This window comes from Parambassis ranga, chromosome 8, assembly GCF_900634625.1.
Source record: "Parambassis ranga chromosome 8, fParRan2.1, whole genome shotgun sequence".
Lineage (NCBI taxonomy): Eukaryota > Metazoa > Chordata > Actinopteri > Ambassidae > Parambassis > Parambassis ranga.
In genome coordinates, this window is record NC_041029.1 from 5,028,694 (window position 1) to 5,056,113 (window position 27,420).

Sequence of the window (27,420 nt, forward strand, 5' to 3'; positions counted from 1 at the left end):
CAATTGTAATCTACTGTTTAAAACGACGTCTGTGTATCATCCACTCACTGTCCACTCCCGATTTGTCTTCTGTATTTTTAGCCCTGACCAGAGATTCTTCCAGAGCTACAAGCTCCCACCTATTTAGAGGATTCTAAATAATTTCCCACAGCAAAAGCAGTTCAAAAATGTACCCACAACAAGAACCTGATTTAACAAACAAAGGTTTCACATAACATTTATTTAATACAATACATCCATAAACTGTTTTGTACATATGATAGAATTTACATGTAAGTAGAAATATACAGTACTGTACATATAAAAAATACTTAGTATATACAGCACCAAATATAAGAGGGCACACAAACTGACATATTTTGTGTCACTCGTTTGAGTGACAAACAGCATATAGGCAGACAGCATGGCCGTCTTCTAAAAGAGGACGTATTTCCCCGCAGCGAAGAGAGGTAGATTTACCCTTTAACGTTTCAGAAGGCAGAAGGGAAAACACTTCACATCTCTAACAAACGAACAATTTCTGGTCACCTTCCACTGCTTTGTTTTTAAGTGCTTAACATACTGGCACAATAGAGCTTTAGAAATGAGCAAATCAAAATGTACTACAATCAATATGTGCTGTACACTTACACATGCCACTTGCTTCCTGTGAGCTCTGTTATCCCCCAAAAATGATGTACTCTGTCTTTGACAGGTTATTCTCACCTCCACCTCTGCAAATCAGATCCTTTTTAAACACAGAACAATTGAAATAAAAACACTGAAGCTCCATAGACTTCACCACATGATTAATAAACCAAACTCTAGTGTACAGATTTGAAGATGACAGACAGACAAGTAGACAGGAATACAAGACAGGTTGCTGTGTTATCATTCCTGTGATCTAATGTGATGTCATTCTTCTCTCTCCTGTCTCACTGTATGAAGGATTAAACGCTGTTTCCTTTGCAGTGTAAGAAATGAGGGGGCTGTGTTAGCCCCTGTTTTTGTCAAACTCCAATTTTCATTGCTGTAATAGTAACACATCACATCCCCTAGGGGTAATACTGCTCTGTTCAGGATGGCTGATCCCAATCTGACTGCAGGGGCGGCCGCTCTCCACTCCTACATTAAATAAAAGGAATGACTCGCCAGGTTCTGCTTTAGACTTCCACCATTACCTTCCCTTCTTTTGTTTAAACTGATTGATATGCAGAATGACATCTAGATGCTGCTGCGACAGGATGCACCGACACATTTCACTCAGAAAGCGTAGCCAGGATCAATGCCGTAGTGATCCATAACAGTTCTCCGGGGGTAACAGCAAACACTGCTTTCAGTATCTGTACGTTCCATCCTACTTGAGTTTTGACTTTTTCTGACTCACTATACATTCAGTAGCGTAATGTTGCCCTGCTTAATAAAATGCTGTGAGAACATACACAACAGAAAAGCACCTATTCGCATCTGTGAATACGTGCTACATTCATTTTCTGACAGAAAGGGAAACCCCAGAGACACTTGGAGGCTGAACAGCAGCCTTGTACTGTATTTTAAGACTAACAATGACACCTTTAATCACTGATCTTTCCACTACGAGAGAGAAAATAAACCAATTTCTTTGGCACAGAGAGATAGATATACATATATACAGTGATGGGGTGTGTACGTGTGTGTGAGTGTGATCTGATCAGAAATAATAGAGGATGTAGAATGATAGAGATTGGAGAGAGAAAGGAGAAGGGGGAAATTCTCAGGAGTTCAGATGGAAATGAGGGAATGTGACAGAGTTTTTTTCTTTCTCTTTCCATGAGTGCTTGCTCAAGGCACCAAGCGGGAGGGGCCACAGGGGAGCAGGACCAGTCAAAGTGTCCCTGCAGTGGCATGTCCCCTCGGGCAGTGTCCTTCAATAATCCTGGCTTGCCCCATGCGGAGTCGAGGTGCCCCACATAGACGCAAGGCTGGGAGTAAATGCTCGCACATTGACAGGAAGGCAATCAGTCAGTCAAGTGCCTCACTCTTTAAACTGTCATGTGAAGCTGAAGCTACAAGAACTTTCAGAGTAAGGTGTTCTGGCTTGGCGTGGACATAATATGTGCAAAAGTTTTGTTCCAAAAAGTCACCTGAATCTTTATTTGAGAGCACAAGCACACACACACACACCTTGCACTTCCCCAGCAGGTCCTCTGCCTTCACCAGCTCGTCGTCCTCACAGATGCCAGCAAGATCCTGCTGGACTCAAGTTCCACTCTCCTATTGCGTAAAAAAAGCCCCCCAACACATTGCTGCAGTGTCACAGGACGAGTGAATGACGTTGGACACTGACGCTGGTGGACTGCTCTTTCGGCTGGGTATCAGGTTGCCGTCTTTGGCCCACTTCTGGCCTCTTGGAGAGTCACCTGTCCTGGTAAGAGGAATGCTGTGACTGACGTGCCTAGTGACGCCAGCATTGACTCCAGCAGCAGCTCTGCATAGCGTGTTGGGTGTCTGTGTGAGCTTCCACTGTAACTGCTCGTGCATATGTCAGTGAAGACAGCGAGGGCCTCTCCGGGCATGTAAATATGCATGCGGTGTGCAATGCATATTTGTGTGTGTCTGCTCGGAGGTTGTTTTGACACTGGACACCTGCTGTCTGATGATAAAAGAGTGTGTGAGGCATTGGTAAGCCCTCTTTGCCAAATCCAAAACATAAAAAAAAAAAATCTGGTCCAGGCTTCACAGACTAAACAGATCTTGCGTGTCTATCTGTCCATCAACTCTATGATCTCTTGACCCAAGTTTTCTCTGATGTGAGCCAAAAAAGAATAGATGGGATTTGGCGTTGGGAGGAGGTGAGGTGGAAGCTTTTTTAGCCAAACCTTGAACTCCCAACCCTGGGCATGTTGTCAAGTTCCTCTAACTGCTCCCCCCTCCAAGTGCTTCACAGGGGACACTGCTCAGAGGTGAATGACCCTCCCTCTTTCTTTTTCCTCCTTTTCTTCTTGTGGACGGTCCAACAAGCGGTTGCCATCAGCAACAGCAAAAGCCCCATAACAAGTAGCACTACTGACACCACTTTAGTCTGTGGGAGGTCGTTGTAAGTATAGGTCACACCCGTTCCTGCTACACCGATAACCAAAGAAATGATTCCAAAGGGAAAGATGCAGCGGTACCAGGACTTCTCCATGCCTCCAGTGGCCTGGGACAGACGTTCCAGTGAGGAGAGTACCTCAGGGACTTTGGCTCCACCAGCCTCCAGGGACTGACCCTCCTGCCCTGAGGTGGTCTGAGGCTGTGGTTGGCAAGCCAGGTGACCTGTTGTACAGCCCATCCTGACTCCGTAGGCTGGTAGATCCTGACCGGATCAGCAGTGTTGGCTTCTGCGATCCCCCTTGTAGTCAGCTGTGGTCTGGAGAAAGAAAAAAATAAAAAGAAAGAGAAAGGAGAAGGAGGTCTGTGTGAGGCCGAAGTAATGACTGGTTGGAGCGTGCCTGGCGATGCGTCAAGTAAGTCAGCGGAGAAATCCACTCACACTTTTCCGTTCTCTCTCTTCCTCTCCGGGTCTTTCTCTGTACACTGCCTGATGGCTCTCTGGCAGCACATTGTACACTCTGCAGAACATAGTGAAGGGGGATATATAAAGGACCAAGAGGAGAGGAGGGGCTAAGGAGGAAAAACTGGGAAGTCCAAGTGCAATGATTGGCCTTTTCTCTGGTGACATCAAACACTGAAGCAGGGAGTTGAGGAAGCACAGGAAGGGGGAGGGGAGAAGAGTTAACTGCTCCCTCTTTTTTTTCGTGTCCCCATCACTGCCTCCCAATTGCCATTTCTTTTTGCTTTCTCCCAGTGAGAACACAGAAGCCTACTGTTAACTGAAAATCACAGGAGAGAGGGGAATCCTTCTATATATCCGTCGGTTAATGGGGAAACTGGACACACATCAGTAAAGATGTATCGCCTGTACACGGTAATAGTGATTCAGTTGCACCTAACCGACCAGCTAACCTATGACCACCCACACACTCCTTCCTTAATGTACATGAAAAGATCCAAACACACAAAATGCAGGAAGTAAATACACTGATGAGCATGCCCCTACGTGACTGAAACACACAGGCAGCACCCTCTTTCATTTCCCACCCACACACACACACACACACACACACACTGCTGTTGCCAGTTCTTTCTGAATGAAAGGCAGTCGAGTAATCCACTAGAATACTCAAATGCATGAAAATAAAAATCGATCCAGACAGCTTTCCTATCCCTGGCCTGCTAATCTTACACCTCCACATCTGAGGAGCAACACCAGGGCAGGATAGATGTGCTCACGCATCTGGTTTTATCTTTGGGCTTTGACTATGGCAGCATGTCATTCTTAGGGCAAAAGTAGTGGAGAGTTTAAACATGTAAGCCCTTTTTGCCACATTGTTCCGATAAATTTACACAGTGTAGATGAAAGCAAAGTTTACACAAAAGAATGGGTGTAGCAGATTCAGACACAAACTTGTCTATTTACAATTTACAGATATGGGCTGCAACAGACGTCTTAGAATAAGAAATGGTTTTGTATTGATAGGTAGGGGGACGTCCTGTGATGACAAATGATTAATCGCACTCAACACAGAAATATAACACTGGGGTCTGTAACCGCCAGAGAACTCTTTTAAACCAGGTGTCTGTGGTGACATCGCACCATAATATTTGAGCTGGAAAGCAGACTACAGGAAAACAATAATCTAAAAAACTACAGCCAGGGATAACTCTATCAGCTCAATCACATTTTCAATGCAATAGTCTTACATTTAAGTAATGTATATGGGCATTTAGGTCTGTGTGCAATTACTCTCACTGCCAGAGGGCGGAGACAAAAGTTTCACACAGCTGCTTTGATATTATTATTATTATGGTAATTTATTGTGGAAACAAATAGTCAAACAAAAGTTGTCTTTTTCTATTTTTTTCTGAACATATTCATCATGATATAAATACATGTTTTTTTTTGTCAGCACAAGAAAACTGCAGGTAAACACGACAGCAGAAGCTGGACTAACCCGTCACATCAATAGGGGAAAATCATATAACCAACCTTGTTGGAGGCTGAGGAGCCGCTGCTGCAGCTAAATCAGCAACAGACATGTAGACGAGCCAAAAAGGAACAAAGGAGGGGAATGTGTTTGTGTGAGGCAGTGGTGCAGGAGAAAAGAGATTTTCAAGAGCTGTGGGCATTTCAAGGAGAGAAGTGGATTCTTGGTAGCCTTGTTTGGTCTCTCTGGATTTGGACCCTGGACTCCAGTGTAGCAGTGGACAACTAAATCAGAAGAAGAGAGAGAATTTGTATGGTCTGTTTTTATGAGGGCACACACAGCAGTTCTTTCCATTCTTCCACGGAAAGTAAAATTGCCTTGGATCTTCCATTATGTGACAAAATAGAGGCGTGAGAAAAAAAGGGACAAAGGCGTGAGACATGGGTAACCTGGGCAGGGCCAGGCCATGCTGGTGGGAGTGGAAAATAGCTCGGCTGGTGACAGGCAAAGCCAAGCAGCAGCCGCAGAAGCATCAACTTATGTACGCAGGTCACAGGAAGGCTGGGTTGCGTAGGCGCCACTCCCATTGGGACCTGTGTGTAGTGTTGACGTGATCCCAAGGATGCTTTCCTGCCTCCTCCTCTACTCACACATACTGATCCAAGAGTGCATGGGCGGACCAGAAGGCAGCAGCACATTGCTGCAGTCCTGTACAGATGACTGCAATCCTTCTAGTGTTGGAACTGAGATCTTGCGGGCATGTGTACGCGTCAGGAGCAGTACCTCTTTAGGACACAATAGGCTGACACAGTCCTCTCAGCTATATAATCTTATTTTTGTTCCTCTCCTCAGGGAATCGAGCCATTTCCTGCTTGCAGCGTGCAGAAAGTGAGGACCCCATGCACATCGTCTTTGTGACTCAGCCTGCTCTGGGTGTGCACGTATCTGCGTTCGTGTGTGTGCACACGAGGGTTGGTGCAGCAGGGCTCAAACACCCACGTCCTGCTGTGTGAACCCAGCGCCACCTGTCGCCCAGTCTGGCACAGCCCATGCCAACCACACGTCATCTGTGGGCACGAGCCTTTTAGGCCTCTCCAAGCCCTCCTGCATCTCACATACGCCCTCACATCACACATTTGAGGGGGGCAAAGCCACAGAATCATGATGACACAGTAAAGGCCCCATAGAGTATGTAGTATCTACCACTTGGTGTGTGCCAGATGGTACAAACTCAATATGGGAATATTTCAGAGAAACACACAGACTTTTGCCAATGCTTAAAAAAAAAGAAACTGGAAAGGTTGAAGGTCTGGTTCTGCGCAGAACCTTTGATTTAGAAGAAACAGGAACATATGGAAGACACTTCTAAAGTCATGATGCCCCTGCTGTTTTCAGGGGAATAAAACAGACCAGCAGGCTGACAGACCCAGCCTCCTGATTAATATCCATTCCTTATTAGTGTCAACCTCATGAACTTTTAAGTCACAGATGGAATCTAACTCGCAGTTTATTGGTTGATTTTGATGCAAAAAATGTGGTCAGCATGAGTCACCTGCTGGCTGCGGTCACATCCAGTGTGAGTTGAGTGCCATCTGCTGGCATAGTCACTGACTCCTGCTGAGACTTTAAGTACATACGATATAATTCTAGGTATTTGTTATGTGCAATGGAGCAAAAACTGAAGGCATATTATATAGTAGAATAAATCAACTGCAATGAAGTCTGTATATTATACTGACCATTTTTAATAGTAAATAAAAACATTTTTTTTATTGTCATACAAATTTACACACATGGTCATCCACTACTCCATCAGTGGTTTAGAATAGACTCGCACACTGGATCACTAGCCCATCTGCCTGATACAGATAGGCATTACGCTAACTGGATAGCATGCTAACTTCAGAAGACAACTCTGCTGCTCTGCTGTCTATCGGAGGCCTGAGAGGTAAGAACACTTCATCAACCCCTATACATATGTAGCCTGTCCAATATATAAAAATTTTAATGATTAATTTATTGTTATAGTGTTTATGGACCATGTCAGAGGGGTATGATTTTGTTGGTGTTGCACTGGATTGCAGAACACTGCACACTTTCTCGTGTATGCATACCTGGGACTACGTTTGTAAGCTTAGTGTGGCATGCTTAGTCAGGCTCAGAGTCCAGGACTATGGCAGGGAATCGCTCCCCTCCTTCACCCAGCAGGGAGTACATGTCCCTCAGCACACTGGGGTTGGGACATCTAGGGCCAGGAACTATAGATGATAGCTGAAGGGACAGAGTGTCCAACAGAGCCTGTCACACAGAAGAAGGGACCGTTATTAATTACTACAAAACAGAACATATCTGTCCAAGAGTTTAAATAGAGGCACCTGGACTCATCTCTGTAACTGTGCTGGAACGTCTTTAGAAAAAAAATCTATGAGTCCAGTTGCCTCGAAATAAACTCTTGGACATAACATGACCTGGATAAATGAGAGCAGTCACAGACATATTTATCACACAGTCTGTACCTGTGCAAGGTAAATCTCTTGTTGCAGTAGTGCCACCCTTGTCCTCAGCTTCTCCATCTCCTGGAGCTCTGCCTCTGTTGTGTAGACTATAGTTAGTGGTAGGGGTGCAATTATCTCACGTCCACACACACCGTTTGTCGCAGTGGGGCATAGACAGCCTCCCTCTGGCCTCCATCGATCCCATGCTTTCCACTCTGACGGAAAATATGGTTATTTTTAGAGCGTGAGCAACCGTACCCTAAAACGTTTTTCTGCTCTGTTGCCTCAGCTTTAAATAGCCAGATCCTTGCCTCTCCACGTCAGGAGAGACAGCTTTAAAACCCCACTGTCACAGGGAGGCCAAGGAAAGTACTGATCTGGCACTGTGGTTTCACGGCAGCTCTGCTTTCATTTTCCATGGGCCAAGATGGAGAGGCTGCGTTAGCTCGTTAGCACGCTACATTCGTTACAGTCATTTTCCAAATGCTGTTAAAATGCAATAAATGATAACTCCCTCTCTGGATAATTAAACTGAAATACAAACTGAACCTCGGACATGAGACTGAACGCAGATGTCCACCTCATCAGATGGAGGCTTAGAAATTACTGGAAACATCTCTCTCACACTGGATTTGGCAGCATACTTGTGCTGCAGTGGAGCTATAACTGTTTAACATAAACATGTCCATCCCTGAAGGCGAAGGGGTCATACGAATGGTGTGAATGGAAAATGTCAGCGTCAGTATTAACTGCATCACTAATGATGAAATCAGGTGAATAGGAATAAAATCAGGTGATGTCTTTATCGAGAGGGTGTGGTAAAATGGATTCTTACCTTGTTTCAGTTGGTCTGCAAAGCTCTGGAACTCTGCTGCAGTCAGCTGCAAGCGTTCTCCGTTATCACCTGCAGAGAGGCCCATATTAAAAACAAAATCACAATTAAAATGGCAAATTTACTGCAGAAATAAGGGGATAATATCACGTAATTGCTTTGTGTTATCAATTAGCATTGTGTTGGCTCTCTAAGCCCATAATAGCTGTTACAATTATAGAACATTATTGGCAGAGAAAAGGCTCGACACTGATACATCTATCAGTCTAAATAGCTCTCACTTCCTGCCAACTCTCTGTGCAGTTTCTTCCCACATTATCACTTTCTCACCCACAGACGTGTGTCATCATTCTACGGCATTTCTTCTAATTCCACCACTCTTTTATTCTGCATGTGCAACAGGCCTTTTACCCAGTTCTGGGGCCATTTCTGGAGTCTGTTCGGCGAGGACCTCCCTCGTCTGGCCGTGCTGCGTGAACCCATGACCCCGATGAATCATCCTGTGCACCAGAGCCCTGGTCTGATCTGGACTACCACATGGCCAGTCCTTAGGGAACTGCAATGGGGTCAAGGGCGACACAGTGGACTGTTTAGAGGAGTGAAAGTGTATAAATCAAATCTGTTTGGTAAAAAAAACGTCTGATAGGAGGAAGGATACTGTAGCTCTCATTCTCTCTACAAAGTGACTGCATCCAGGCACGGGTTTCCTTTGTAGAGCGAGGACTTTGTTCCACAATCTAAAGTAGAGAAGTAATCTTAGTGCTCAAACACATGGTTTATATCTTATCAACAGTTTTTTTTCCACCTGTTTTGCTTGCTTCTTAAAGACTTCCATTTAATTCCGTGTTCAGCTGGTCTCCTGAAAAGTAAAACAGAATGATTATAAATGCTCATTTTCACCCTTTGCCTTTCTATTAATGAAACATAACCTACCCATTCTCTTGGTCCATACTGCAGACTCCAGACTCATCAGTGTGTGGCTGTTTGTTATTTGAAGAAGATGTGGACACAGATGAAGCTTTAGCCTGCTCATTGCCACTCAGCACATCGCTTCCAGAGGTCTTGTTTTTAGAGATGGACGCTGAGACAGGATCAGGGAAGCCAGACACTGACGTGGCCTTATAATGCATAACCCTAACTGATGAGGAAGGACGGTTTTGGGTTATGGTTTTATTTGTGGTTGTGGACTGACCAGGTCTGTAACTTTTCAATGGTCTTGAGCCTAGTGTGGAGCATGCAGGTTTTCTGAGGCTTCCTCTGTCAAGACTGGCTGATTTAGAGGTTGATTTGATGGTTAGTTGACTTCCTTTAGAAATTCCAGATAAGGGTGGTATATCTGAAGGACTTGCTTCCATGTGAAAAGCAGCTAGTTTGTTTTTGTCTTTTTTAGGAGGTTCTGTGCTTGTGCGGACCCGGAGGGCTTTCTCCAGTGCTCGCTCGAGTAGTTCTATTTCTTCCTTCTCCCCTGGTGAGGTATCTGAGTTTGAAAATAGCAGCACATGAAGATGTGGTTATAGCCAAGTGATTTTATTTACTTAACTAGTACCATTTTTCACAGGAGAGACCTCAGCTCACAGAAAATACCTTACATACACAATTAATTAATAACAAAACACTATACAGTACAAGACTGCTTTTAATACTCAGCTGCATTACGGTATTGGGGTAAATATATTACCTGCAGTAGCATCATTTGTCAATTCTGACTCCTCAGAGACTGCCTTGGGTGGTAATGTTCTGTGGGGAAAAACAATATTGATCAAAAGAAAAACAATTAAATTATCTATATAAAATGATACTAGGATATGACTGATAAATCAGTCTAGTCTTAGATCAATCGATACTTACAGTAACTATACTCAGATTACCCTAAAATATCTCTGGAATTACTGTAGTTCATTCTCGCATGAGTTTAAAGTTGATGACATGTTGCGCAAATTCATTCACAAGCAGTCCTACAAAAGCCAATGAGGAGTTGCTAAAAAGGCACTGCTGGGATTCGAACCCAGGATCTCCTGTTTACTAGACAGGCGCTTTAACCAACTAAGCCACAGCGCCGGATGAGCAGTGGCAATGACAATGTCCAACATGTACGAGGACTAGTACAGCAATGATATCTACATTTTCGATGTACTACGTCTATATACACACATCTACTTTTAATCTAAAAAGTACTGTCGATATTTGAAAGCAGGTAAACCAGGCGACAAATGAATATTAGCTAACAGAATATGAAACATTGGTAGCACAAGCAAAACCTTGAACAATGCTAAAGACTAGAATAAAAACTCACATATCGTGATACTTACAAGCCCTGTAACAAGTCTCTGTAGAGCTGGATACTATCATTTATCCTCGCTTGCTCGACTTTGCATGACTTGATAGCTTCCTCAATCGTGGAAAGCAGCGACATGGCTGAGTGTGGATGTGGAAGCCGTGTAACACTTTTTTTAACAAAAAGTCGTTTAAGACGTTTAAATACTTGTTTAAAAAGTCAGCATGTCATAGCGTGAGTTATCAGAAAGGGTTACACAACAGAACACACTGTTAAAATGGTGCAAAAATAACATAATTAACGTTTTTGTGTGTACAAGCTATTGTAAGTTTGACCCGCGAAGTTAAACTTAACGGATGCGGAAGTCACGTTCCCCTTTCTTGCTTAAAAATATCACCGAAAGGAACAAAAACACAAATAATGAGCAAGATCAATAAAGGTGCGGCCGTGGGTAACATATCCAAACGAATAAAATGCTTGCTGTAAATTAGCAGAGCACAAAGTAAGTATGTGGTTGGGTCGCCACAGCGGTTCTCGCGAGAAGTGTCATGGCTGCCAGGGACGCTCTCACTGACGTTGCCACAACATAGAAACGAGTCATGTGCACACTGACATGAACTGTACGTTTGTTTAAATAAATAAAGATCAGTTTAAAAAAGAAGCTATTTTAATCATTAATCATCTACTTGAACATTTAGGCTTCTATACTCATGACTTACTCTGCTTTTAAATGTGTCTGTTTTACAAGCAGCATTGATAGATAGCTCATTATTTGGATAAAAGAGCCATACAATTACAAGTTAATTATGTAATTAACTTCCGGTTTTTGTGATTGCTGTCCCTGTGAGTGGCAGTTAGTACATTATCTCTCAAAAGGAAAATAAACCATGACTGATGCTAACAATTAGACAATTGGCTGCATTCCACTTATGTGTGCCAGATCCCTGGCACTGTTGTGCATGCTTTTTTTACACCTCTTTAACTCTGTCATGCTGACAGTGACAGACAAGTCTGAAAAAGAAGGTAAAGACAAAATACCTGCAACAATTGTCAATAAAAAGGATGCTGAGATCACATTCCTCAGGAGACCAATGGCCAATCAATGCAAACTGACAAGCATGCCCTCTCATCTATAAAATGACAAAATATTATTCAATATATATGAAGTTGCCAGTTCTCCTCTTTTCCCCTTTAGTCCAGTGCCCCTCTCCTTTTATTGAACTGCATCAGTAGCACAAAAGCACTTCCCAAAGTAATTTAATGTAATGGCAACAGCTTGCTGACCCCATCAGAGGGAAGTGAATCATCTTGTTAGCTCATCTTTCCCCCCCACCAGCCTCCTTTGGCTCAATAGTGAAGCAAAGGGGGGGAAGCACTCAGCTGCCCCGCCAACCGAGCATCTGACACTGCAGACGGCTGCCAGACTAATATCGGGCTCTGCCAGTCCCACACATATGCACACAGGCTTTCAAATCATTCACTGATGGACAAATCTACTCACAAACAACCATCTCATTCAATTCATGAACAGCATGCATAAATCATATGTGAGCAAATATCTGCAAAGCACTTATTAGAGTGTATGATGTGTTTTGTTGATTTTGTCTTGGATTCAAATAGCAATCCCACCACTCGAATCTCACTATAATCTATTTACAGTCAGTTGCTCAGTCTTTGATGTTGACAAATACAATTAAAAAACAATATTGCACCCTATAGTTATATTTAATAGGCTGATATCCCTTGTTAGCACTCTCATGCATCAATTCATATGTCCTCATGAAAGAGACCAGAGAATGCTTCTCACAATTTAGAACAACAACACAATAAACCCTGTCATAATTGCTGATGATAACACTGACGCTGTTGTGTAGTAATGGGAGAAATTTAACATAATGTCAATATGACCTCAGAGAGACACAGACGGTGTTGCCAAAACATCATTTGTATGATAACAAAGATAAATGCCACGCCACGAGGGAAATATTTAGACGCCTTCATTTCCCATTTCCATGCTTAGTAAGCTGTGCTAGCAGTTATAAAGGCAATTCCACATTTAGGGATGATAATATACACAGAGACCTCTTGTACACAATAAAACAGATATGTTCAAATAGTGCAACACCATTTGTACATTACAACCATTATCTGAGAAAGGATTTCCCAGGATAAATCATCAGTTTTGTAAAAAACAGAGATGGAGATATGGTTAGTCTCTTATTGCTTATCATTTGTTTTTCTAATTTTGCAGCTTTTGTTGTGATTTTTTCCCAAAAGAAGATGGTATTGGCAGCATGTTTTTCAGTTTGGTGTTGTTTATTCCTCGTTTCAAACAACTTATGATTGTCTATTGATGAATTAAAATGTGACTAAAACAGTTCAAACATGGGTGCTGAGCCGTAAAACGACCTTTATTTTTACTTGGTTTATTGATTCTGTTAGATTTTTCCACCTGTTTTAGGCATGTTAATTCTAGGTGGACGTGAGAACTACACATACTGTGTTTAGGACTACAACGTTACGTCAACATTTGTTTTAGAGGAGCACGTGACTGCTGACGTTGAGTGGCGGCGGAGCTGGACGTGCAGTTTCATCCTGGACCACCGCAGACGGATTTGTAGTCTGGGGGGGATCGCTCTTCACGGTGTCAGAGTGAAGGTTTGTTGTGCTTCTTGGCCACAATATTAAGGCCTGTTAATGATATCATATTTAAACGAAATTAACGTGAATAAACATCTAATCCCTGGTTCTATTATCTTAAAAGAGTTACCTTTTTAAAATGCTGCGTTAGTTAGCTATTAGCTAACTTAGCTAGCTACCACGCAAAGTTAGCTGTGGAAGTCCAATGATGGTCCTTACAATTTAGAGCATGATACCGTTTTTATGTAACGACAATAGACACCGCGAACTCTGATCAAAGTAAATTACAGTAAAGCAATTCAGTGTCTCGCCTACTTAAAGTACGACCTTGCTAAAACTGAAAATCAGTTTTGCTTTTGAGAGTCCTGGTAAACGCCAGAAGGCCTGTGCTGTGTTCTGTGAGATGCTTTTTGTTTGGCTGTGTTGTCGTTCAAGCCTGGATGTTGCTGAAGGCAGCCTTTTATGTGTGTACCAGCTACTGTGTTAGCTTTCACTGTACTAGCCTGTTGTCTATGTTGTCTGCCTTTCAGAGTAAACAAGACTTAAACCAGCTGAATCAACTGGATCAACTGAGTCAAGTGGGATTATTATTATAATCGCTCCCACATTTTTAGATTAGGCCTCTGCTGCCTCTTTGGTAAGAAAGAGTAGATTAAGAAACTGAATCAGGTATTTGTCTGTTACTTGGAACAACAAGCCCTGATATCTGGTTGAATATAATGTTAACAATCTTAACAATTTAACGATTGTCTACAGCAAATGTGTGCTGGTGTTTTCATATGTTAAACAGCGATAGCCCCCAGCATTATTCCCTTGTTTACAGCAGTTATGCAACCATGGCTCAAGTGACAGTGTGGGTTATAGTAATTATAAAAATATACAAGTACATCTGCCTTTATAACAACAGACAAAATATGACCTCTTATAATTTTAATGTAAATATGCAGTTTCACTAATGCCTTATACTGATTTCAGGATAATAATCTAGGTGGCAGAAAAGAATACGCCACTGTCAACAGAGCAGATGGAGACAGCAGCAAGCATGTCCAACGGAGCAGGGCCTGTGTATGAGCAGAAAGAAGAGACCCTCAGGTGAATCTCCCTCTTGTATTGTAATATAAATATTATAACAGTGAAATAACATACCTAACTAATGGTGAAAGAATGGTTGTGTCAAATACACTTTTTTGTCCCAGTCCTGAGGATCTTTCTGAGATGCTGGCAGCAGGAACCAAGGTAGTTCATGAAAAGGCTGAGAACACTCAGTTTGTGAAGGATTTCCTCAGGGGACGCATCCGCAAAGAGCTTTTTAAGGTCAGTCTGAGGGAAATCGGAAGTAATTTTTAGTTTAAAAAGCGAGGCAAAGATAATAAGGCTGTTATATTTTTGTGTTCTCAGCTCGGTGCTGTGGCACTTTACTACACTTACAAAGCCATGGAAGAGGAGATAGAAAGCAACAAGGACCACCCCCACTTTGCCCCTCTTTACTTTCCTGTAGAGCTCCACCGCCATGAAGCTCTGGCACGTGACCTTGAGTACTTTTATGGTCCCGATTGGGAAAGCCAGGTCAGCTGTTCCCAGGCCACCCAATGCTATGTGGATCGCATCCACCAAGTAGGCCAGGAGGACCCCGTTCTGTTGGTGGCCCATGCCTACACTCGGTACATGGGGGACCTCTCAGGGGGCCAGGTGCTCAAGAAAGTGGCACAGAGAGCATTGAAGCTGCCACCTACAGGAGAAGGGCTGGAGTTCTATCAGTTTGATGCCATCCACAGCGCCAAAGCATTCAAGCAGCTGTACCGTAGTCGGATGAACGAGCTAGAACTGGACGTGGAAACGAAGAAGAGACTGGTGGATGAGGCTATCAAGGCTTTTCACTTCAACATGGAGGTGAGAGCCAGGTGGTGAGGTGTGATTAATCGATTGATTAATTTTCTGTCACTCATGACTCATTGGCAGAATAGAGAGTATGTGTTCAACTCTGTTCTTTCTTTTCTGACAGGTGTTTGAGGAATTGGAAGAGATGGGTAAAACCATCCAGGAAGATGTTTTAGATGCTGGCATGCCTGTTCATGGAACAATGGATGGTGACATCAGTAAATGTCCATACTATGCAGCCAAAATGGGTAAGCATCTTTCCATTCTAAGCTCTATACAGATGACACTGTTGTGAGTATCTGGGTTTGTTAACCATGTTTGTGTCACAGCGGCATCAGGTGGAACAGCATACATCTGTCAGATGGCCATGGCTGTTCTTCGACACCCGACGGGACAGGTCCTTTGTGCCACCTGGTTTGCAGCTTTGGCTGGATTGGCTGCTTGGTATCTGATGTGATCCAGCCATCAGTGTGTCACTCTGCTGATGTTGAGCGAGGGAGAATGTAGAAATGCAGAAGGAAGGACAGTGAAGAGACTAGGAAGGATTCCACAAACTGTAAGACCATTTCAAAGTTTCATACAAACATTCTATTAAGGTTATTTCATTGTTACATGTTTTCTAGTAACAGAAGCTAGGTATATTTTTAGCAGTGCAATTCCAACAAAATGACCTGTAGGACCGTTAGGAGGACAACACCGTCCATCCAGCTTGTTAGATATGTTAAATTTCTCTACCTCCTCTGCAGTATCCCTCCATTCTGTGTCTTTCCAGTGTGGTCGTATCTTGGCCTGCTGTCACCGTTTTCGGGTTAAAGTGACATTTTCTCCCCAAATATGTAATGGTTTATGAAGAATTCATTCTAAAAATGAATTCATCGTGAGCTTAGAAATACACATTAAAACGTACTATGCATTTGTTGTGCACAGTAAGTTTTTGATGGGCAGACTGCTGTGTTATCTTTTAATGAGGCCTTTATTGAGGAAACAGGAAAAAATGTTAACCTTTATACTGTATTATTTTTTTGTAACCATTGATCACAGTCTCAAACATAATGTGAAAATGGTGATTCGCACTTGGGCCTCAGAAGGTCTGTGAACTGTGAAGATTAAATAGGGTAATAGGAAATTTACAGACTATTTTAATCTCTACTCGTGCATGCTCACACTTATTTCTCAGTTTCAGTATTGATTTAACTGCACAGCCCAACTATCCAAGGAGTGAATGATTTGTTGCTAATTCAGTTTTACCTGCCACAAGAGCCTATATTAGGACAAACGTGCTAACAGAGGTGATTGCAACTGTATTTAAAGGAAATAGTCTTTCTTTGTAATAATAATGCTTGGTCTGCATTCTTGTAATAGCTCATATAACTGACGGGTAAATATCTCGAGTGTTGTGGTTCATTACAAACCAATAATATGCTGAATAGTACAGTGGCTGGAGAGTTCTGTGCACTGTAACACAAGCAAAATCAGAAACATGCTGCAACTCACAGAACCGTTTTCAACAAGGAGCCCATAACGAATGGCGGACCTCTCTGGGCTAACGGGAAGCAAAAGGATGTTGATGTAAACCAAAAAAAAAATAAGCACATTTCCAACATTTAAAAATGTCCAAGCCAGGTCTGCCACTTTTTGGGATCTTTTCTGTGTTTGATCGGCTTTCAAGTATTTGATGTGGTTTATTTTTTAATTTGCTTGTGTTGTGGTCATTTGCTATGCATATTATTGCTCAACATGTTTCCTAACTTTGCCTGTTTGCCTACATATGTGCTGAGCTCTCTTAGCCACTGTAGTAAAATTCCTTCAGCAGCTCAGCTTTTATTTATGTATCCATTTGTAATGGATATACCAATATATACCTATACTGTATGTAGTGCACAGTTGTTTTTCTCCCACATAAATGAGGAGACATTTTGTGCTGTGTGTTACTGTATTCAGTGTAACTGCACTGTTTTGCGGTTGGAGTTTAATATTTATCCGGACACAGTGCTCACAGTATATTATCTTCTAGCCACAGAGTACCAAAACAAGCCTGCTGATGGTAACATTTCAGCGGGGTTCCTGTGCTGTGTATTTGCACAATGCATTCATACATAAATGGATGCGCAGTATTTTTTCAGGAGAACAGCTGTAGTGCAGCTGTTTCATCACAGACTTAGGGATGTAAGCAATGATGTGTATTTTGAGTGTCTTTGGTTCATGTTGCAGTCAGATGGCGATACAATGCATAATAGAGGACTGCCACAAACAGCCTGATAAACTTTATGATGAAAGTTTCATGTGTCACGATGCTTCAGTATTTATAATACTTAACTGAACCTAAGGAATGCAGGCAGTTAACAGCCATAATTAGGCGAGTGGGGTGCTGGACTAATTCATGTTAATTTAGATTTTTTTTTTTTTGCATTTTCATGAATATATAGCAACTGATGAGTTGGACCACTCTCATTGTATGAGAGTAAACATCCAGGGCTATAATGTGCTGTCATTAATTGGAATAAAATCTGATCTCCTGTTCATGGTGCAGTTTCTTGTTTTTTATTAATATATATATATTTTAATGCATGCAAGTCCTCGGATACAACTGGTCTTTAAGATTCATCAATTAATTTGTCTGCTTTAGTCGGTGATATAAAATGGTATGAACCACAGCAGCGTAACGTCCACAAACTTAAGAAATACATTTGATCATCAGGTCACATCTGCTGCTGTTGTACACAAACATTAGAGACCATCAGTATTTCATTTCAGCTGTCATGTCTCAAATGTCTGAATGAGGGTGGAAAATATTTATAATAACATATTTCCCACATTATATCTTTATTATAGATGTACAGGATATCACTTCTGTAGGACACATTGCTGCATGAATGATCTATAAATGTCTATGTACAAATATGATTATGGTTCAGAACTGAAGGTGAGTTGCAAAGGGTTAAAGAGGGACAGACCAGAGTAATCAATTCTTCACAGAGAGAAGACTTAACTATCCACTGCAGACATGCCTTTAAACTATAACTGAAAAGTAAACATGTAGTCTGAGGGTGTTTGACCTGTAAGTACTGACAGTGCTGACAAAGAGGGGAAAGTCCAACATACAGAAATGAAGGATCACTTAAAACCCGGATTAAAACTAAGCTGTGTCTGTAGTCAAAACAAGTCAGCAAGTCATTACTGCCACAATGGCCTCTGTGGACATTTGATAGGAGGCAAACTAGAACATCTTTTTGAGCGTGGGTCCACCTTGGCAGAAGAAGAGAGCAGGTAATCCTCAGGCTGCAGGGCAGGGTAGGTAGGTCTGTAATAATCCATCCAAACCCCTTCCAGGCTTCATCCACCTCACAATACTCATTCCTCTGTCACTTTATTTAAAATGTCCTCTCTGCCCTCTGATGGAGTCTCTCAATTCCAGGATGATCTTTTACCTTAACAGGAGGAAGGGGGGTTAGAAATGGCTGAAAACAGCTGACGTTAAAAAAGCATCCAGGACAACCCACAGACTAACTAAACATCTAACTACATGCAAGGGTGCATTTATCAGTGTACGAGTGACAGCCACAAACCAGATGCAGTGTTGTAAAGTGTATCTATTTGTGAACATCAAAGCAGTAAATGTGGGGGATAAATCAGTGAACAGTCCTACCTGGTTTGTGGCTGTCAGGAAGAACTAAAGAATTTCTTTAATTTGGAGAGGAAGCCACCCTCTTGTTTCAAATCTGCTTCCTCCCCGTCATGCCTGCTTTGCCCTGCCTCAGACCGTTTACCACTGCTGCCCCCACCTGGACAGAGATTTACACTGCGTCAGCAGCAGGTTCATGCACACTGCTTGCTTTTCTAATAAAACCCCATGTTTGTGGATCAGACATGTAAACGTCAGGTATGAAAAGGGTGTGCTTGTACCTGTAGTAGTGGCAGTAACACCATTCACCGTCCCCTCCACATCTGCCTCGTCCTCTGCATAGCTCATTAACAGAGCTCTCTGTCTGTCCGTCAATGTCCTGCACAGAAAATCAAGAGTTAAAAAAACTGTTTCTTTGTAATCAAACACAAGACCTTCTATGTCTGGAGACATTGCCGCTGTCTTACTTGGGTATTTTTATCTTGACATGAATGTAGTGATCTCCAAAGCCATAGCCACTAACACGAGCGATTCCTTTCCCTGCCAGCCGGATCCTCTGGTCTGTCTGGATGCCTGCAGGGATCTAAACATGGAGAAATGCACCAGTTATTACACACTGTGTGTGTTTCCCTGTTAACCTGGAAAACTGGATCTCTACTTACAGATAGATTCAGTGTTTCATAAAGTCCCTGTGCTCTGGCTGTACCACCCAGAATGGCTTGTGCCACAGACACATGCAGGTCAGAGTGGATGTCTGCACCCTCCCTCCTGAACACAGGGCTCTTTTGGACCTGGAAACAATCAGACACAGTGTCAACATTTCAGCAGGCTGTCTGAGCTATGTTAACTCAGAGTCAAAGAGCTCAGACAGCTCACTGCGTACTAGTCCACGCTCTTGACATTAAACAAGACAATCCCATTAAGAAGGTTCTGAGGGGGAGCCCTTCCTTTTCTGGAAAGTTCATTTATATCTGCCTTAGTTTATTTGATGTACCAACCCGAAACGTTATGAAGATCTCCTTCTTTCCAACTGGCATCCTGACTGTCTGACCATCCTCGACTCCTAAAAAAAAAGAAGAAAACATTTAGTGTATTAAAAGTATCACAGGAATTTCATGCATATAATGAATCATGTGCATCAGCGCTGCTGCAGAAAGGATTCCAAGAAAGCTATCTTCCAACTAATGTTTTATGCTCATTAATATTGATGTTTACAGCACGTCAACACACCTTGAACCATGTGTTTTTTCATTGATAGGAACTGATAGGAATTTGTGTGTACTTCTGCCTTTGTAACTTCCCTTCTATGCCCTTTTTTTTTAAAGAAGTAAACATATGTATGTGTGGTAATGTTTTCCGAGCAGCCCTGACAAACCCTCAAAGCATTCAGCACTAACTGACCAGCAGGCACTGGAACCATCACGGTCTTCCTCTGCTTGGTCTGTCCTGTGCCATGGCAGGAGTGACATGGGTTGGAAATGACTGTGCCTTTGCCTCCACAGCGACGACACGTGGAGCGCATCACAAATGGGCCTGTGTTTACCGTTTCCTACAGGAAGGTGAATACATGTGTTGATTAGTATGTAGTGCATCAATACACTTTGGAAACAGACAGTGGGGCAGAGCACCTACCATGCCAGAGCCGTTGCAGTAGTGGCAGTGCTGCACCTTGGTGCCTGGCTCGTGACCCTTACCATCACAGCGCTGACAGGATGCTTCCATGTTAACAGACATCTCTTTGTTGACACCCTTTGCTGCCTGAGTGAAGGTCAGCTCCATGATGTACTGTGGAAAAAAACATGAGGAAAAAGATCCATCACTGACCATATATGCCAGTCAAGCTGTTTAAATGAGAATCAGTTGAGCTCTCAAAAGAGAGATATCAAAGGTACTTTACTTTCAACTCCTACTAACCTCCTGTGGCTGATCAAATATGGCGCTGAAGTCTCCAAAGCCACGGCCTCCAGAAAATTCTCCAAAGATTTTACGGAAAAGCTCCTCTGGGTTCACATTGCTCGTCTGTCCACTCCAGTAATGCTGGCCCCCGCTTGCCTGACCAGCATCAAAGCCTGTAGAGCCATATGTATCATACTGCTTCCTCTTCACTTCATCACTAAGGACCTGTACAAAAAAACACAGAACAGTGACAAAAACAATCAATCAAAAAAATCACATCATCATATTTTCCTGTGGCTTGCAGACACTCAACTCAAATTAGATTTCCAATTGGATTTTCATTGATAATCATAAAGGAAGGAAGCAGATTTCTCAGCTCGGTAGAAAACAAACCTCATACGCTTCGGCCAGCTGAGCAAATTTTTCCTTTGCTTGTGGGTCATCTTTGTTGGTGTCAGGGTGGTACTTTTTTGCCATCTGAGAGACAATAAACACACAATCAGCTACTGAGATTACTGTAAAGACAAACACCAAACATGTGTGTGTGTGTGTGTGTGTGTGTGTGTGTGTCAGGGACTGACCTGATAGTAGGCTTTCTTGATCTCTTTCTGGGTGGCTGTGCGAGGTACTCCAAGAATCTGGTAGAAGTCCTGCTTGCTGCTAGCAGGGGCACTTGTGTGGAAGGACAGTGTGTAGACAGCATGGGGTGATTTAAGGCCTGCAAGGGTATGGAAGTGTTATTTCTTGGTGCTGTTAAGCTTCGTTGTAGCTGTATTCAGGGATCACTGTCAAACTGCCAAGGTGGCTTGCAAGAAGATTCTAGAAAGGTCTGTTAGAGTATGTTTACTTGCAATAAAAGGGGAAATCTGTCAGTGACTCTGCAGAGTAATAACAACGCAATTAGCCCTTTACAAGTTGTTTGAAACAGCAAAGTTAGCAAGACTGATTGCATCACATTTAATCATCTTTCTGTGTGCACCAAAGCGACGGCGTCAATAACACAAGCTCATCTTATCGCAAATCTCCCATTTAGCTGTGTTTAAAGTTATAATCATTCCGTTGTTTAACAATGCGTCGCTTAAATAAACCCAAACTTCATTAGCTAGCCTAGCCTGGGCTAATATGATATGGCTAACACACCACTCACCTGACAGCCCTCTCAATGTCAACGCTTTCCCCGCTTCCCCGCACACCAGGCTCCCTCCACGCCAGATCTTTCCCGTTCCCAGCGTGGAAATACTCCTGGCCCCTCCATGGCCGGTGGAGACAACCGTGCCGACAGCCCTTCGAGGTCCAGAGGACACGACGACTGTAATCCAGCGTGAGGAGCAGCGAGCAGCCGAGGACGCCATCATTCCTTCGGTCAGTGGCACACACTGCGCATGTCCGACAGTGAGTAGGCGTCACCTAGAGCGCAAAGATGTGTTTGATGCAAGATGATGCTCTCCCACAAAAAAAGTCTTTTAAGTTTACCTTACTTGTTTTTCCCAATTGAGTGGATACAGTCATAAATACATAATAAAATAAACTTAAACTAAAAGAATCCAGCAATTATGATGTTAGGTTGCGTAAAACGAACATCACAAGTGACAAGTAAGAGGAGGTGCGAATGTTTTGAGGTACGGGGCAGCACGGCACAGTGCATTGCGTTCGTTTTTTTGTATTTGTAACAACTCCGCCCGACCGGTGTACTCTGTGATAAAAAGCAAACGTGGCGCGGCGTTTCTGAGCTGTCAGATGTAGCAGGAGTCCTCTGCCGAGTACCAACCAGCTCGACAGAGACACCCGGAAGGCACGAAAGTCAATTTGAGAGGGCAGAATGAATCGCTTTAAGACCTCCAAATACAAAAACACCACTCCGAAAATTGCCAAGAAAGATGTGAGTAGCTCACAACAAGCCTCTGGCTGCAGACGGCTTTCCTAGCTAACGTTAGCTTTGGTAATTAGCTGCGCTTCTTAAGTAGTGTTTTAGGGGAACGCCTGACTGTCTGCAAATGGATGTTGAACTTCCTGCATCTGGAAGTCTGCACGGCACCGAGAGAACATAAGAATCTGAATCCACACGCTAGTGTCCACACTAACCAATGAACTTCTAGTGAAATCTGGGAGCCATGTGATTGTACTGAGCTACTAGCCAACGTCGGATGGTGCAGTGACGCCCATCAATTCGCTTTATGATGAATATTGCTTTTTAAAAACCGTGCAGTTTTTTCACTGCACACTTGGAGTTTAGTTGCATCTGTAGGGGATTTGCTATGTGTCCACAAAAAGGGACATATATAAACATTTCTCATTGAAAGAGGCAACATGTCTGGACAAGACCGCAGTGTCTTGCATACAAATCTGCCATTTTTCCTCCTCTTCTGACTCCATTTGTTCCAAGTTCCAATGCCTGCAGCTCCCTTTGCTGTGGTTATTATGTAATCTCCTACCTTGTGTTTTTACTGAGGCAGAAAATGCTTGGTATGTACAGGGGGCTGTGGATGGTCCTGGTATCTCTGCACAGGATCACAGCAGGTGGTGCTTTGCTTCTGTGAATGTTAAACTAGCAATTTTACAGGAATCATGAGAATGGTACAAGACATAAAAAATGTCATAAAAATGTGACATAAAACAGAGAGGCTGGCTGAGAGGGAAAGATGTGTCAGTTGTGTTGTCCTCTGGTGATCCAGCTTGACTAAGTGAGTATAAAAATTGTCGGAGGATACAAAGAGGATTTCATTGCAGAAAGTGACTTTAAGTCAGAATCCTGAACAATGTGTTTATACACAGAAAAACATACGGCATATCTCATACATGTTAATAAAAACTGATTTATTATGGAAAATAAAATCCCCATAAAATAATAAAACCGCCGTCTACCTGGGCCTGACAGAGATATTATCAGCAGACATCTGTGTTTGCTGATAATAATGCAGAAAAGAATGCTCTGAGTTCCTAAGTTACATCACACAGTTTGAGAATGCTTCATCTGGAAGTAAGAAGTTTACTTCTCTTTTGACAGATTCATGTGTAGAACATGTAGTGCAGTTAAATTATATTCACTTAAGATCGATGCTTGGGTGCATAAACAGAGCAGTGGTACCTCTGTTCTTGGAGCTGTAAAGTAGCCCCAAAAGGCCAAATTTCTGGAGCACGTTGTATAGACACAGTGCTCTCCTGCTGCTACAGCCTCGTTAATGTTATGAAAGAGAGTTTTTTGCTGTGCAATGCAGGGAGTCCTTCCCCTTCCCCTTCCTTTACACTTTGCTCATTCAGAAGCACTGTGTGTGTGTTAGTGTGCTCTCAGTGAGATCCTTCCTGTTTATTACAGTGTTCACTTTATTTTTCTCAAAATGACAGCAACTGCAAATTATGAAATTTAATAAAAAAAAAGTTGTCTGTGCTCTTTTTGCTTTTGTTTTTCTACACTATGTGCATAATCAAATCCTTGCCTTATTACTAACTCGTGCTCCCAATGTCTGCAAATCTAGGAATGGATCAGCAATGTTCGTGCTGGCACCTTCTCCTGCCAGGGGAACCACATCAAAGCAAGCTCCAAGCTGGTGGCTTTTAATACTGAGCAGGCTGGTAAGGCTGTAAAAGTGTGGCTAAACACCAACATTAGCTTCAATTAGATAGATGTATACACTGCTTATAACCTCAGACATGTGTTTGTGTTCTGTGTTTCTATTAGTCCAGAATATGGAGACAATCGTTATGTTTTTAGCTTGGTGAGGTTTGAGAGAGCAGATTTTGTGACTTCTATCCATGACATTTTCTGTGTTTTTGTATGTATCTGCAGGTGGAGGTATGCTGGGCCTGTCTTCGGTCAAACCTGGCTCCAATGGCCAATGGACAGTCACCCAGGTTTCCTGTCATTCTGGTAGTATTTCATCATCCTTTTCCTCCTGCAAATGAAAAATATACATAATATACATGTTACTTTACAGAAGAGAAATTAACCCGGACGGATGTGACAGATTTTTAATTTATTTCATTGGTGATATTTCCTTGTCTTTCAGATGTGGTGACTGATATGGACTTTTCTCCTTTTGACGAGAGTCTCCTGGCTACATGCTCTGCAGATGCAAAAGTGAGCTATATTCTTCTTTCTGACCTTGTTTATTCATTGTTTGTTTCCTTTTCTTTTTTCTTTATTACCATCTTACAGTGCACATCCACTTTCCATGCTTTTGAGCAGTGTTGATCCTGGCAGGCCCATGAATGCAGAATGAACCTTCTCGGGTTTTATTATTAAAACCTTTTGGAAGGCTCTCAGCACTTTGTCCTCCGCCACAGGTGCCTTTAGCTTCCTGGAATGTGCTGAGTGTTGGTCTGCATCCTACAAACTCAGCAGCTCGGTTTACCTCACAGACCTGTGTAAACACACACCAAAATGACCTGTAGTACCCAACATCTGCAAAGCACTTCAGTTCCTCTTATCTTTTGCCAGCAGCGCATATTGTTTCACCAGCTTGGTAAAATCTGACTTAATCATATACAGATTTGCACTTCATTTGATGTGTGAGCACCAGATTTAAATCCAAGCCCAAACCCCAGATTGTTCTGTGCTGTGGACACTCCAAAGGAGAGTTCACCCAAAAGCTACATTGTGGAAATATCAGTATGGATTTCTGCCCTCTCTCCAACATGATGTAAGAAGATGGCACTCGGCTTGTGGTGCCTGATGATTTTATGTATTCTTATATCAGCCCCAGGGTGTTTGGATTATCTACCCCCACTGTGCTCGCGCTGTGAGGCTACACTTACAACAACTCTGCTGGAGGTGTTTAGCTTGGCCTGGTGTCAGGAAGCAAACTAGTTATAAATGATTCATATAACATGTCAATGAACAGAATTCCACTCAGCTGAGAGTTTCTGCAAATCACATTTTCCCACTTTGTTTCTGCAGGTGAAACTGTGGCGTTTGAGCGATCCGGAGCAGGACCAGCCCAGCAGTCCTGAGCTGACCCTGTGCCCAGGTCAGGGCCGGCTGGAGTTGGTGAACTTTCACCCCACCTCCTCTGGCTTGCTGGCTGTTTGCACTGCTAAGTCTCCTCTGATTTGGGACACCAGCCGTCAGGATGCACCGCTGGCAGGTAGCTATAGCTGACAACGTGTGCAGGCTTTTTATGTGTGTATAGTTAATTATCTTTCTTGTACATCATGTACAGTCTCTTTACATTTAACATTTCAGTCTCTGTCAGTTTGTGTTGTGTCATGTTTTGTTTCTGTGTGTAACATTAATATATATTGGGAGCAGAGTGAAGTGGTTGGTTGCCCTTTTTTTGTTGGAGACTGCCTGACTGACACTGCCTACGTTTTACAGCCCTGTGGCTCTGTCTAAGTGCCGGAGCAGCAGAGGTAATGTTTTGGTTTGCAGTCCTGGTTCCAGTCTCCCCGGACTGGCCTCAGGATATAGTCACTATCCTCTGGCCTCCTCACCCCCACCCCCCTCGCCACACCTCCCCACAAACACTGTGCTCCTCCTTCCCCATCCCATGACAGCTGGCCTGGCTGCTGCTGCTCACTGCTGATCCAACATTTCCATGAGCTGTACCCCTCCACAATATCTTTCATTTCTCTCATTTGTGATTTGCTTTTCACAAGACAAAAGTATCTGAACAACAGAAATCAGTATAAAAATATGTGATCGTTTTTTTTCCCCCTTATGTCACACCACTGTGTGTCTAACTGTTTTAACAAGAGCACCTTTCATCTTTTTAACATCTGTTTGTTGACATGGTGAATTCACACAAGCTGTGCTGTGCTCACTTATGGCACTGCGGCGTTACATGTGTCTCGCTCATAATTACTCATATATTCCTAAACAGGAAGGACATATGGTTTTGTGCAATTAATATCATCCATCTTGTCATTATTGTGTTTTCTGTGAGCTTCGTTTATAGCTTCATCTCTTCCCTGCATTTTCCTGCAGTGACATGTCTCGTCTGTGTCTGTGTTCATTGTATATGTCATCATGTTTTCTCTTACCTTTTAGTTTGTTCTATCTTGTTCTTTACTTAATTTACTAAATGAGGATTTGTGTGTCCGCAGTTCTGGAACAACACAGTGACCTGCTGCAGAGTCTGAGCTGGAAGCAGGACGGTTCCCTGCTGGCTTCTTCCTGCAAGGTGAGGATGACTCACACTGCACATTACAGTGATCTGCATGGCTGAGCCGGTGCTGGAGGCCCTTCTGTGGTGACATACACTTTGATAAAGTCAAAACCTCTATGTGGTTTGGTACCTTGAATGGATTCATGTGTAATTGCTGCAGTTGCACTTTGTGACCACTAGATGCAGCCAGTGTCTCACATTCGGAGCAGCAAGCAGGTAATTGAACACTGCTGCTCCTTATCTGTATAAAGGGTTTATTTCATCAAAATGTCAAGGGGGCGACGCTCATAAAAAAAGGGTGGAGATCACATTACACACTGGATTTGGAATCAGTGAGTAGTTCTTTAGGGGAAAATAGGATAAACTTGGAAAGTCCGATGACATAAAAGATGTGATGTCATAGCCTGTGGAGATTTTCCTCATCAGGAAGGAAAAAAGTATAGAAACTTGGCTGGGTGTGAAGGATAAATCAAGGCGTTTGTTTTGTTTGACCCCTGACTCTAATCCCCAGCACACATCCACTTACTACCTGTTGCACCAATCCATGCTCTGGTACCCACACCTGACAACCAACACTTTGCAACAGAAGCTGATGTACAAGAAAAATCAAATGAAAAAAAAATAGAGAGACAAATAGAGTGTGCTTCCAAATGGCCAAAGGGCTTTCCATTACATTGTTAATGTTATAACGTAGGA

General features: G+C 42.8%; 4 protein-coding genes, 1 long non-coding RNA gene and 1 other non-coding gene across 9 annotated transcripts in view; 2 read left to right on the forward strand and 4 right to left on the reverse strand.

Moving 5' to 3' along the window:
* Positions 1 to 771: 771 nt before the first annotated feature.
* Positions 772 to 3,621, reverse strand: LOC114440594 (uncharacterized). The gene is made up of 2 exons (XR_003671156.1): positions 3,491 to 3,621; positions 772 to 3,367 (listed from the first exon to the last, which is right to left on the reverse strand). It is a non-coding gene; the product is annotated as an uncharacterized LOC114440594 (long non-coding RNA).
* Positions 3,622 to 6,781: 3,160 nt separating this feature from the next.
* Positions 6,782 to 11,110, reverse strand: tedc2 (tubulin epsilon and delta complex 2). Its single transcript, XM_028412002.1, has 9 exons — positions 10,622 to 11,110; positions 9,991 to 10,049; positions 9,246 to 9,789; positions 9,118 to 9,171; positions 8,971 to 9,049; positions 8,724 to 8,868; positions 8,316 to 8,384; positions 7,502 to 7,695; positions 6,782 to 7,283 (listed from the first exon to the last, which is right to left on the reverse strand). The coding sequence occupies exons 1-9, from the start codon at positions 10,723 to 10,725 to the stop codon at positions 7,134 to 7,136; spliced, it is 1,398 nt and encodes a 465-aa protein (XP_028267803.1). The 5' UTR covers positions 10,726 to 11,110; the 3' UTR covers positions 6,782 to 7,133.
* On the reverse strand, positions 10,297 to 10,370 carry trnat-agu (transfer RNA threonine (anticodon AGU)). The gene has a single exon. It is a non-coding gene; the product is annotated as a tRNA-Thr (tRNA).
* Positions 11,111 to 13,134: 2,024 nt separating the features above from the next.
* hmox2b (heme oxygenase 2b) lies at positions 13,135 to 17,627 on the forward strand. 2 transcript variants are annotated; one of them, XM_028411661.1, is made up of 7 exons: positions 13,205 to 13,245; positions 13,758 to 13,864; positions 14,203 to 14,319; positions 14,424 to 14,541; positions 14,626 to 15,117; positions 15,230 to 15,353; positions 15,435 to 17,627. In XM_028411661.1, the coding sequence occupies exons 3-7, from the start codon at positions 14,252 to 14,254 to the stop codon at positions 15,560 to 15,562; spliced, it is 930 nt and encodes a 309-aa protein (XP_028267462.1). In that variant the 5' UTR covers positions 13,205 to 13,245; positions 13,758 to 13,864; positions 14,203 to 14,251; the 3' UTR covers positions 15,563 to 17,627. The 2 variants fall into 2 exon arrangements, with proteins under 2 accessions (XP_028267461.1, XP_028267462.1); XM_028411660.1 differs by lacking the exon at positions 13,758 to 13,864 and having other exon boundaries at positions 13,135 to 13,245.
* A 251-nt stretch (positions 17,628 to 17,878) lies between these two features.
* On the reverse strand, positions 17,879 to 22,000 carry dnaja3a (DnaJ heat shock protein family (Hsp40) member A3a). Of its 2 annotated transcripts, XM_028411658.1 has the most exons (12): positions 21,771 to 22,000; positions 21,205 to 21,341; positions 21,017 to 21,100; positions 20,642 to 20,848; positions 20,360 to 20,512; positions 20,129 to 20,276; positions 19,726 to 19,790; positions 19,390 to 19,518; positions 19,195 to 19,310; positions 19,009 to 19,106; positions 18,752 to 18,887; positions 17,879 to 18,533 (listed from the first exon to the last, which is right to left on the reverse strand). In XM_028411658.1, exons 1-11 carry the CDS (start codon positions 21,976 to 21,978, stop codon positions 18,766 to 18,768), a joined length of 1,467 nt encoding a protein of 488 aa, XP_028267459.1. In that variant the 5' UTR covers positions 21,979 to 22,000; the 3' UTR covers positions 17,879 to 18,533; positions 18,752 to 18,765. The 2 variants fall into 2 exon arrangements, with proteins under 2 accessions (XP_028267459.1, XP_028267460.1); XM_028411659.1 differs by lacking the exon at positions 18,752 to 18,887.
* Positions 22,001 to 22,364: 364 nt separating this feature from the next.
* Positions 22,365 to 27,420, forward strand: part of LOC114439469 (mitochondrial import inner membrane translocase subunit TIM16-like) — an 84,614-nt gene continuing 79,558 nt past the window's right edge. For both annotated transcript variants that reach the window (XM_028411415.1, XM_028411413.1), the window contains exons 1-6: positions 22,365 to 22,502; positions 24,097 to 24,193; positions 24,408 to 24,488; positions 24,628 to 24,698; positions 25,518 to 25,704; positions 26,663 to 26,739. In XM_028411415.1, coding sequence (XP_028267216.1) covers positions 22,443 to 22,502; positions 24,097 to 24,193; positions 24,408 to 24,488; positions 24,628 to 24,698; positions 25,518 to 25,704; positions 26,663 to 26,739 — 573 coding nt within the window. In that variant the 5' untranslated portion in view covers positions 22,365 to 22,442. The remainder of the gene's footprint in view (positions 22,503 to 24,096; positions 24,194 to 24,407; positions 24,489 to 24,627; positions 24,699 to 25,517; positions 25,705 to 26,662; positions 26,740 to 27,420) is intronic.